The 12,665-nt window shown below is 37.1% G+C and overlaps 1 protein-coding gene across 1 annotated transcript; it reads right to left on the bottom strand.

Moving 5' to 3' along the window:
- Positions 1-585: 585 nt before the first annotated feature.
- Positions 586-10,795, bottom strand: LOC111871869 (Golgi SNAP receptor complex member 1). The gene is made up of 6 exons (XM_023865249.2): positions 10,411-10,795; positions 10,031-10,136; positions 9,860-9,938; positions 6,799-6,995; positions 4,298-4,369; positions 586-2,476 (listed from the first exon to the last, which is right to left on the bottom strand). Exons 1-6 carry the CDS (start codon positions 10,442-10,444, stop codon positions 2,239-2,241), a joined length of 726 nt encoding a protein of 241 aa, XP_023721017.1. The 5' UTR covers positions 10,445-10,795; the 3' UTR covers positions 586-2,238.
- Between the last annotated feature and the right edge of the window lie 1,870 nt (positions 10,796-12,665).

The raw sequence follows: 12,665 nt of genomic DNA, 5'->3' as shown, positions 1-12,665 counted from the left end.
AAACGTCGGTTAACACCACATATACACGGTGCCAAATCCCAGAAGACTGCATTCTTCATTTAACAGTAAGTTTACTTTTCTTCACCAAATTTTTAAATAATGGCATTTTCTTGGTAATATTCCTGTAAGTGGATTAATTTTCCTTTCCCTCCATTTGCCCTACAAGTTAAATATCAGTTGTTTTTTTTCCTAACATGGTGTTCTACTTTGTTTTTAATATGGTAAGAGCTCACCAGACAGTGTTGCAACTAAATACACTGCTTGTAAGTGTACTGTCCAGATACTAAACTATGCATTATAACCCTTTCATGATTTATTTAGCTACTGTCTGAAAGATGGTTTTTGCAGTTATAAAAGTGAATCAGAGCTGTGCACAAAGGCACAATTTTATCTGAGGGGAAAGTGTTATGAAATACATAATACAGTAGTTTGTCATTAGTCTTCTGCTGCTGCAAGTGAAGGCACCTATTTGTGATAATGCTGATAACATCCTACATTTTTTCATTTAAACTTCTAATGGTTTAAATGGAATGTTTAGTAGGCCTGTGATTTTTAAGAATCCAAATATTTCTGAATGTCTTTTCCTTTCTCATATGATATTGAACATATGAGGAAATCAAAGGTTTACAATAAAATTTTGCTTAGACAATAAATCATGTTGGCTCTGTGTTCTCCTGTATAGTAGTGAAACATCAATAATACAAGTTAAAAGCAAATTCAGATTCCAATTAAATAAACCCGAGTAATCAGCCATGGTCATAAGAAATAAAACTTTGGTATTTCAGAGATGGTCTCCTGAAAGCTAGAATCTTTATTCCATATCAACATAGCAGAGCCAGTCTCAACAACACATGAGTTCTCTTACTTTGCAGGTTTACTACATATCAACTTAGCATATTGCACAAAACTTCACTAATTTATTTGCATACATAAATTTGTTGTTGCAGCACTGAAGAGTCATAAAACCATTTCTCTTGTACTTCATGAAACAAGTCCACATTGAAAAATATTTACATTGAACACCGGAGATTTCAACAGGCTCTATATTTTGTACTCTGTGTATAAATTTTATATCCTGAGCTATTTTTGAGAAATTTCAGTTTGAACTTCATGTAAAGTGGGATTTATATTGAATTAATACAGATAAAAAAAATTATATTTATATCGAAACTGCTTGTGTAGGTTCCCATTTTTTCAACAAAATGCCCTGAACAATTTCAGAATGAAACATACAAACATAATCTCCCTGTTATGTATTAATTTAATTTTGAGGAAATATGCATAATACAGGAAAAGCTACTTAACATCACAATAGTAGAATATCTGTGCTGATTAAATCAGCGAATAAAGAAGTGCCTGCCCTAGACTGTTATCAAACTTGACATACCAAAGCCTTTACCTTCATTTCTCCAGAGAACAATTAAAGGCCTTAACCTCTGAGAGTACTGAAACAAAGAGATTCAGCATGGTCCAGTGCAGTACTGTGATCAGATCTTGGTAACAACAGGTTGGCTGAGCTAGGGAAAAAGTTATATTACCTCCTCCTACCACACTTATCTAAGTCATAACAGACACTTCATTTTTATTTCTTTCTTTCATCTGTTTTCCCTTCAAGTCACCTATTTCTAAATATGCAACATAAAGGTAGTTTCATGCACATAACTGAACTCGCAACAGAATGATTTTTAGATCAAAAGCACAGTACTTTTATAATTAAATAAACTGTGCTTAGAATAATAACACTGAAGAATCAGTTATTTATTATGCACAAAAAATATGCTTTTAATATAAATATAACCTGCCTGCTTGAAATTTAATGCTTGTTCAGTTTCATTCAAACCTCCCACACAGATATAGAGCCCATTTAAATATCACTGGATAGATAATGTGGTATGTAATAATGACAGCTCAAATACTACCAAGTCATTGGTCTTATTATTTAAAAAAAAAAATGTATCTGTTTAGACAGAAATATTTTTCAGCTTAAAGTAGTATGAAATCTGTATCTCATTTCACAGTCAGTACTGCTGTATCAAATTGTAACTACACAATCATTCGATCCGTTTGGGGAGGGGAGACCACACACACACAGGAATAACAGACCTTGCATAACTAGTCACAATTTGATAAAATTATCTGTAGAACATAACAATCAGCTCCATCCATCGGGAAGCAAGAAGTGCAGTAAAGATCTCTGTCCTTATTATGAGTCTGGGCACAAGCATGGCCATGACAATACTAACGGAATGCATACATCAGCAGCAATATTGTACAAACACCTACAACCAGGCCAAGAATGATAGAATCCCGTCGTTTACGAAAGTTAATTCTTTGGAGCAAACTATTGACAACAGGAAATCGATTGGAGATGTCATTGATCCTGGTCTGTAAGCGCTTAAATGTTAGACGCTGGGACACTAAGTGATCCCTGGTGTCCACAGCAATGTTGATTTGTTCTTCCAGCAGTCGGTCAGAACTACAGTCATGAAAAGAAAGAACATAGTGAGGCCCAACAAAAAAATACAGAATAACATGCTTCACAAATATTACTAGAAACGTTGTGCTGTGCTGCTTTCCATAAGAATAGAAAGTACAGTAGAACTTGGTTATAACGTCATCAAAGGGACCTAAAAATAGTGTCGTTATAAATGAATGTCGTTGTAACCGAAATGGGCACTTCCACAGTAGCCCTATGTTAGTCACGTAAAAATCTACCAAAAACCGAGTTAAAATGTTGCATTTTTTAGTGAAATACGTAGTTAAGTACAGACTAACGTAACATTAACGTGGAACTGCCCAAATGTTTAATATCAAAGACATATTACAGCGCTTTTCACTGACAATACACACCGCACTAATACTGTATATTAAAGGTAGGCCTACTCACCAAATTACAGTAGATTACATCAATTGTTGTGCCTTACTGTACCTAGATACGAGTACAGTAATCAGTTATCTTCATCTGTTTCCTGTTACTTGCCCAATACACACTTTCTAAATTACGTTCAATGTCCATATCAGAGAAATTCAGGAATGAAAATGACGTTACATACGAGGTTGATGCATTTGTGCATGTCGTACTAAGCAAGGTATAAAAACAGTTGCTTTATGAGGAATTAGTTCGTACCATTGAATATTTGACGCAATAGACAAGGTGTCGCAGAAACCGATGTTGCTATAACCAAGTTTTACTGTATTCACAGTATGACAACTAAGTTCCAGAACTGGGGCCATAAAAAAACCACACAAAAAAGATATAAAATAATTATTAATACCATCACTCAATGTAGTCCCTGCCCACTTCTGCACAACAATTACTTCACTCATATAACGAACTGAATGCCCAAGAAAACACTTCTTCCCATATCAACTTCAGCTCTCTCGTTACAGTCTGCTGGATCAATGAAACAGACTCGAATCTTACCCCTTTCATCGCAATTTTTAATCTAGGAAATAAAAAAAGTCAGCTGGCCCTAAATCAGGGGAGTAGGGTAGATGGGATAACACAAGGATCCCTCATTTCGCCAAAAACTCAGAGACAACACCTGATGAATGCACCAGTGCACTGTCAGCAGAAGATACCAGGACCCACTTTCCTGAAACTCAGGCCTAACATCATGTACTTAAGTGATCGATCTCTTAATCACCTTTTTATAAAATTTACCATTTACAGTCTGTTTTTCCAGCATTGATTCGTGATGAACGATACCTTTAGCATCAAAAAATGCAGTCAATATTGTTTTCATCTATGGTTTTTGCATTCTCACTTTCTGAGCTTTTTCGAACCTTTTCTGCCATTCAAACACACTTGTTCTCAATAACATTATCCATTGTATGCACTTTTAAACATTTCAAACGTTTCAGTAGATGTTTTCTTTAATTTTACACAAAATTTAATCACTGCTCCATTTTGTTCCATTTTGAAACCTTTGAAAAGACAAAAAAACTAACTTCATCAAAACAACTGTGATCCTCACATGTATCAACCAAACAAGTTGAAACTTGCAAATCATATAAATAAACATTCCAATTAGTCCTGTTCATCAACAATAGATGGCATTAATAGTATTACTGTAATAGCATCAGTTTGGGAACTTAACTGTCACACTCTGTACACGTATTACTTATGGAATTGGAAGTAATTAACTTCCAATGCCGTATTTCTAAACCACCTACCACTGTGTATTTTAATAATAAACACATGCTCTGATTAAATATCATCTTCAGTTTCTTTTTATATGTAAACTGTTGCATGTTTGCTTAATGTTATCTGCAAATATAAAACCCGATATTTTACCTTCGAATATGTTCATTTTCTTTTAAATACAAATCCATCCTTCTGTTTAACCCAGACGAAGTCTTGTAGTTACTGAAATAAATAAACAAAACTAAATGTCATTCACTGCCATTTTCAAATATGAATACACCAATATCAGTGAACTTATAACTATTATAAAAGATAAAGCAACTCCGTCCAGTGTGACTGTTGAAGTTTTTACTACTTCAATTTTTAACACCCTTACATGTTTTGGTCCCCATAGACCATCATCAGAGGGACATCGATACTCTTTGGAAACCGCTGTAGTTGTGAAAACTTTGGATTTTGTATATATTGTGCATTACAAACATTGTATGTGTATATATTTTAACATTCAGAACACCCACTGTAACAGTGGTTTCCAAAGAGTAGCGATGTCCCTCTAATGGTCTATAGGGACCAAAACATGTAAGGGTGTTAATAATTGAAGTAGTAAAAACTTCAACAGTCACACTGGATGGAGTTGTTTTATTTTTTATAATATTGTTAGTGTGATGGACCAGAATGAAACAAATCAAAAACTTCTAACTCATTAAAAATTAAAACTGTTTAACTAGCTCCACCGGCTTCAAAGTTGTGTTTGCAAAAAAATGTGAGAGGCAACATATTAATCAATTACTTAATCATGTAAGTTTTGAGGTTATCACGGCGATGACTATGAAGAAAGTTGTCTTTTGGGTTTAGGCGCCGTGTATTTTTCGTTTTGGTCGACGTAGCAGTAGCTACTGCTCTCTGCATTCCAAGCCATTCAACTGCTCTGAAGATGGAGGCGATACGTTCCTCCGAAACATCGGCCAAAACGAAGAATACACGGCGCCTAAACCCAGAAGACAACTTTCTTCAATTAGTTAATCAATTCTGAGAATGCAGGCATTATCCATTTCCCCCCCCCCTTGGCACTACAGCTCCAGTGGGCCTAGGCCTACCTCCACGAACTTCTCCGTTCACCCAATTAAAATTAGTTCAGAAATTTCTCTACCAGCAGTTCATAAAATAATCACAAATCTCTTAACAGAACATGAAATTCTGAGTTACAACATTTCAACATCAGTAACATTTAGTCACATAACAGAAACTCCAAATTCTATAACATTAGTGTACTAATGGAACATATTGTGACATTTCAATGCATTGCCAGGCAACGGCTCGATAGACACACCGAGATATGTGCACGCAACAATAGGACAAATGTTTATAGCTCATTGCTAGACAACAGTCAGCGGGCCAACAGACTGGTGAGACAGCCATCACATGACTTGTTTTCTGTGTGATCTGCACTACACAACAATAGAGGGGCTGTGTTTTCTGTGTATGGTCTGTGCCAAGAGGAAATGAGAGAATACGAGAATGGAAATTGACTTCACTTGAGTTCCAGAGTTCCAAGGGAACTGCAGTGTGGCCAGAAGATGAATTAAAAGACTTAGTGTGTGACATTATATGTGCTATAGTTACAGTAATCTTGCGAGTGTAAGAATTAATTGTAGTTACACCTAGTGAAGAGTCCAAGAGGGTTCAGCAGTTTAGAGCTCAAGGACGAGAATGGAGTGCGTTCTTACTGAATTGTGAAGATTGAGTACAGAGTGACTGAAGATGAAATAGCAAGAAAACTTCACAGTGATCTGAAGTGCTAGTTTCTGTGTTGAGATCTGCTGCTAGAAGAAAAGTAGTGGAAATTGAGAATCCTAGCGTATGCGCAATAGTGAACAGGAAAGTGAGTAAATTAGCAATAGTGCTGTATTAATTGTAATTAAGAGAGAGAGAGTGTAACTGAAGTGCTAATAAATCCAATCATCTGAAGCAGAACCCATTAATTTCAACACGCGTACCACCCTACATGTGGCAATATTATATTCTAGTTTAATACCAAGGGAATATTTACAATTAAATTTACATTTTGTAATGTAAATTTACAATTTACAATTAAAAGCACACATTATAAATAATTAAATCACAGGATACTGTATTTAGTCACTCTTATATTACAACTACAAAATATGCGGTTTAAGGGAAAATAAGTGTGATTCTATAAAGAACAGTTTTAGTGCTTATTCAATAAAATCTATAGATAAGAAAATATGTTTCAACTCAGTGCCATCATAAGGTCACAAGACATTTTGAAACCCGCAACAGAACCTTAGAGATTAAATTAAATAACTAAGGTTTATCACCATCAAAATCATTACACATGAAATCACATTTCTAAATCACAATATACACAAGGCCATATATCCTTCCCATGATGGGATGACATGAACTTAACTGATCATATTTTGATTAATAAAAGACAATATTTAAATATTACGGACTTCTAATCCTACAGACAGATATACTTATGAGCTACACATCACTTGCCTGTCCTTGATCATCATCTATATTCATTTCTGATCCACACACATCCTTAACAGACTATAGCCACAAGACGATCATAAACCTCTAAAAATATATAAAATATTTTCAGCAAAACAATGGTTATGGCTTACTCAATATCCTTACGGACAGTGTTGAGAAGATCCTCTCTCTCTCTGCGTGCCCTGTAATTGGCCTGTGTCTTTCGGAACTCTTGAGTGTAATCTTGCAGAATCTCCTGGTGCCGTTGTAATGTGTGTTGCAGGGCTGAGCTTGGTGGAGCTGCCTGTGTTGATGAGACCTCTCTAAGCCTCTCATTCAACATTGATAACTGTAATATAACAATGAGGAATTAACCTCAAACAAACAAAGTTACCCAATAACCACAGAGACTTCAGCAGATATGGAATAAAGCACTACTTTATTTTCCTCCTGTCTTTTCCTAATTCTTGTAGACTTCAGAAATAATTCTTATTTACATAATACAATCTGCATAGATGCAGCTTTTATTGCAGTATCAACCATGATAATCTTTCTGTACACACTGTAATATATTTTCGTTCAATAACATATGTCAACTTTGACATTTTACATCATCATCATCATCATCATCATCATCATCACTGTTACCGACACCACCACCACCATGTATATCATATGGAGTTCCATCAACTAACTAACTAAGAAACAGGCTCCATGGAGATAAGCCTTTCTTGCGAAGCCAACAGTTTTGCAGCTATTCAAGAATTTCCCAACAATTTATGGAACCTGAAGGTTCATTACCGTGTTCCCAAGAGCCCTCCACTGGTCCTTATCCTCAGCCAGATCAATCCAGTGCATTCCACCCCATCCTTCCTCTATAAGATACATTTTAATATCCTCCAACCTACATCTAGGTCTTCCTGGTGGTTGCTTTCCTTCTGGTGTTCCCATTAAAAACATGTATGCATTCCACTCTGACCTCATGTCTGCTACATGCCCTTCCCATCTCAACTTCCTTGACTTGATCATTCTAATTATACTTGGAGAAGAGTAAAGTTATGAAACACTTCATTATGCAGTTTTCTCCAACCTCCTGTCACTTCCTCCCTCTTCAGTCCAAATATCCTCAACACCCTGTTCTCAAAAACCCTCAGTCTATGTTCCTCCTTTAATGTCAGAGACAAATTTTCACACCCAAACAGAACCACAGACAAAATTAAAATTCTGTATATTCTAATTTTTACGTTTTTAGATTGCATATGAGAAGACAGAACCTTTATTCTTGACTGAATGGTAGCAAACATTACCCAAATTCAATCTTCTCTTCCTCCCAGTTCAAATTTTGATTTGTTACTGTCGTTCCTTAGCTGGGATAGCTTAGTCAGTACAGCGACTGGCTATGGCCTGGACAATCAAGGGGTCAGAGTTCAAGTCCCAGTAGGGTCAAGAGTTTTCTCTTTTCCATGTTGTCCAGACTGGCTCTTCAGCCCACCCAACCTCCTATCCAATGGGTACCAGGGGCACTTTGCCAGGGGTAAAGCAGCTGGGACGTGAAGCTGATCACTCACCTCCAGCTAGTGTAAAGGTCAAGAAAATATGGATCTATACACCCAATCCTCCATAAGCCTTCATGGCACAGTGCTTAATTAGTTAAGCAGAGGGAAAACTTTTACCGTAGTTCCTTATGTCATGATTTTGCCCTGCTATCTGGTGACAATACAATGGCACATAGTTTGTTGTCTCTGCATTTACTTCTAGACCAATCTCTGTGTTTTTCTTTATGGTATCTATATTATCACCCAGAAGATTCACATCATCAGCATAGAGCAAAAGCTGATGTGTCCCATTTAATTTCAGTCCCACCTGGTTTCCCTGGACCTTCCTAATAACATATTCTAAAGCAAAGTTAAAAGCAGTGGTGATAAATCATCTCCTTGTCTTAGACCATTCTAGTTAGGAAAATTATCAGACATTATCATTACATTTCTTGTAAACACATTTTAATCAGCCTAACTACTTTCATGGGTACCCCAAACTCTATGGGAATATTGTATACCGCTTCCCTCCTAACTGAAGTCTATGAATAGGTGATGTATTGTCTCACTGTACTCCCAGATTTCCACCAGCTGCTAATTAGAATTCCTTTTGTCACCATTGCATCCATTTTTAAGTATCCCTGCATTTGAAGGTAACAGTATATTTAGTTTATTATTTTTGAATTGAATTGAATTTATTTACATTCTATAAATCCTAAGCAGGTTAGTACCTTTGGATACACAACAAGTAAAAAGGTTACATACATAAGTACAGGCAATTTTAGCTTAAAAATCAATATAACTTAATTTTACATCATTCTCTATTTACATTGAAGTATTCATCTAAAGAGTAGAAGGAATGAGCATGTAGATAATTCTTTAACTCTGATTTAAACTTTTTAGTATCATTACCCAAGTTTTTAATACTTTGTGGCAGATTGTTGTTGTTAAGTGGTATATACTATTTTTCATCACATTAAGGTATCTGGTCACTGTACAGAGTTCATCAGCATATGCTGATTCTTGAAGAAGTCTGGAATGTGTGCCTCAATACATAACAAAAGGAGAAACAACTCAACAACAACACAGATCCTTAACAAATCATATAGAAGGGGGGGGGGGGAACAACACTGCCCAGACATCAGAGGATGGCAAACAGTACCCCAAACTCCCATTTTGACAGAAGAGGCAGGGAGACACAAACTTCAGAAGTAGAAAATTTTAAATATTAAGAACTATTAAGAACACTAATAATATATTTTTAACTTAAACACCTTTTTAATGTTAATAATTAAAAAATCTTTATACAAAAGTTTATGCATATGTACTATGATATATGTAACAGTGTGTCCCTAGCATGTTATTGTCCTCTGAAGATGGTCACAACTGACACAAACATGTAAAGACACTATATAAATATATACTGAGTCACAGTCAACAGTGCAGTCAATTCATTTTATAACAGTCTGGAATGTTGATTAACTAATTTTTCAAACATCTTATGGCATATAACAATAAATATGAGTTCACAGAGAGAACCAAACTCAACAAGTTCGGAGCTTGAACAGATGGAAAATTACTGAACATCATTCATGGTTGTGGTACAATGAACAGGTTTTAGAAGCGCAAGATATCTGCCAGAAAGTGTATACCTTGTGTGCATTACAAAATTTCTTACCTTGGACAAAAGTTGTTCAATTTCAAGGGCCATCGTTTCAAACATATGCTCACCACTCAGCAATGGCACAGTGTCAGCACTAGAAAATGCACAATAATTATAATAAAGAAAATAAGATTAACACAGTAACTAATTTCTGTAACCATACTTATAATACCTGTTAGTACCAACCTGTCGGACTTACTTCCTACTCCTCCATGACCTGTACCTAACTTACTGAATGATACAAGTTTCAGGTCAATCTCATTTTCAAGCTGCCGTGCCTGTTTCCGAAGATCTGAAAGATAGGTATCTTGTAGTAACTTGTAAGTGGGGGATTTCTGCCTGTGTCATCAATCAGACGGTTTAAGATTCCTGCGTTTCTGATTACAACCAGCTGAATTTGTGTGAACCTTTATACGGCACAAAACAAATTAACAACTAACGATTGCTGTCACTTTTCTTTCATAGTATTCACCTTTATCCAGGACTCTTATTGCAATAAAGTCACTGACAATGTTTACTTTACATACACGTACGAAAATTCACACAAGTTGCGCTGTCAACATTACCTTCCCATCCATTCGATCCCAACGACGTCGCCATTTTCTAGTGCCTTAAAGCCTTTCAGAAGCATTTCAGAGTATTGTTCATAGATGGTGATCAGGGTCAGATATGCGCGACATCTCTTATCAAAGCGGGAACGAAAAACTTTTAACTTACATTCATTATGCACAATTTTGTTGGTCCCTCAAATATTATGATTTGGCAGCTCTCACAGTTACCCGGATAATGCATACCCATGTCTGCGTGCATACTTATCTCGAGTGCTGGATATATCCCAGTAGGTGCAGTGAGTAGGCCACGGGCTGGACCACCGAGGAATCAGATTTCGACCTTTGGCAGCCGCAAGAGATATTTGAATAGAGTCCATATCGGCTCTCGTGTCCACCCACCTTCCGATCCAAAAGGGGACCGAGGACTCTTATCCCGACTGAAAAGTGAAAGGGGCATGAAACTGACCACAAACCTCAACCTGGTACCGATATTAAGAATGTGTGGAGCTATCCCTCCACTTCCCCACACGTCTTAATGGCATAGTGCTTAATTAAATAAATTGATAACGTTATGTTATACAATCTCCAATGATCAATTAAACAGGAACTCCATTTCTTCAGTGGAAAATATGTGATATTTAACTCTTGAATTACTAAGCAGGAGATCCCACTTTTCCTCAACTCTTATCAGAAGTCTCTTATTTCGATCTTCTTCTGAGTTATGGTGCCTTGTAGAAGGTAGGTACCAACGTTTCGGCAGCGCACACTGCCTTCATCTTAAGGACAGAAGTGAACTCCTTCTTGAATTGCAACCGTGCCTTTTGGAGATAAAGTAGGGTAATGATATCCCAGTGCTTAATTAAGCATCGAGCCATGAAGACATTTTGGAAGTAGTGATATGGTTCCAAGCATACAGAACCTCGGTGTTAACGGCCAGCTTCAGGGCCTGGAAGATTTTCCTCCAGGTAAAGATTCCCCAGTACCCACTGCACAAGAAGTTGAACGGGCTCAGAGTTGGTCTGGTCGCTGTGACGCAAAGAAAACCTCTTCTTCCTTCTGGAAATAAAATCCAACTTCCTCTGTCGTTCAGAACGGAACCTAGTCACTATGCCGACTGAGCTATTACGGCTTCATATTTTGGCGGTTCCCAAAGAATTCCGTTCCTCATTCAGGCCAGTTATCCGGCCGCGCGTCTGATCGTCCTTTCATCCAAATATGAACATCAATATTGGCTGACTCTTGGTTTAGGTAATGCGGAAGAAGATGCACCATCTCGGAATATACTTAGAAGGATAGAGGAAAACCATGAAATACCTCGGTCAGAATAGTTAGTTTCCGGGCAAGAATATAAGGGGATTTAATATGACCGTCAACACAACAATTTACAATTTTATAAAACGTGTTAATACCGTTTTATTTACTACGCCACTACATGTTTCGATCTGTGATCGCCATCACGTGCTTACAATAAATACATAACCGCCATCACTGAATTATTGTACTAATATGGATCCGTCTTACTGAATACCGCGAATTAAACATTCAATTTCTAAATTTTGGACATTTTTGGCTTTCTTCTAATGTGACAAGTTTGAAAGTTGAGAACTGTTTGATAAAATAGCGCAAAACAGAATATAGTTAGGATGATCTCCATAATATGTTACGTCGTGTTTTCCTCGATGTTTGTACAGTCACGTGATTGCATAACTATAGACGGAGTTTGGATTGGTATTTGGATTTATATAACACTTTTTTTTTCTTGGCACTACAGCCCCAGTGGGCCTAGGCCTACCTCCATGAACTTCCGTTCACTTCGATTTTTCTAGATCTTACACAGACGGTAGGACTCCTTGGGCGAGTGATCAGCTCGTCGCAAGGCCTCTACCTGTAGACAAACACAGAAAAACGCACACAAACATCCAAGCCCTGAGTGGGATTCGAACCCACGATCCCGGCTTCCGAGCGAGCGAAGACAGTGCACTCCTTAGACCGCTCGGCTACCGTGACCAGCTATATAACACTTACAGGTAGTAACTACAAGTAACTATAGCACCATCGCTATTTCACACAATCTGCAGTTCACTACAGCAAGTATTTAGTCTTCTCAGTCTGCTGTGTCTTCACCAGTGGACGTTCCCCTGCTCCCGGGATCATGTCCTCTCAGGCTCGTGACCATAAAAAATCAGTCTCCTACTTTCCTAACTTCCACCTCAAAACTTTACGACTGGCTGTTTACAGCCAATCAATTTCTCTTGGCGACAAGCCCCTTG

Source organism: Cryptotermes secundus, unplaced genomic scaffold (genome assembly GCF_002891405.2).
Source record: "Cryptotermes secundus unplaced genomic scaffold, Csec_1.0 scaffold1350, whole genome shotgun sequence".
NCBI lineage: Eukaryota > Metazoa > Arthropoda > Insecta > Blattodea > Kalotermitidae > Cryptotermes > Cryptotermes secundus.
This window is presented reverse-complemented; position numbering and strand designations above follow the sequence as displayed.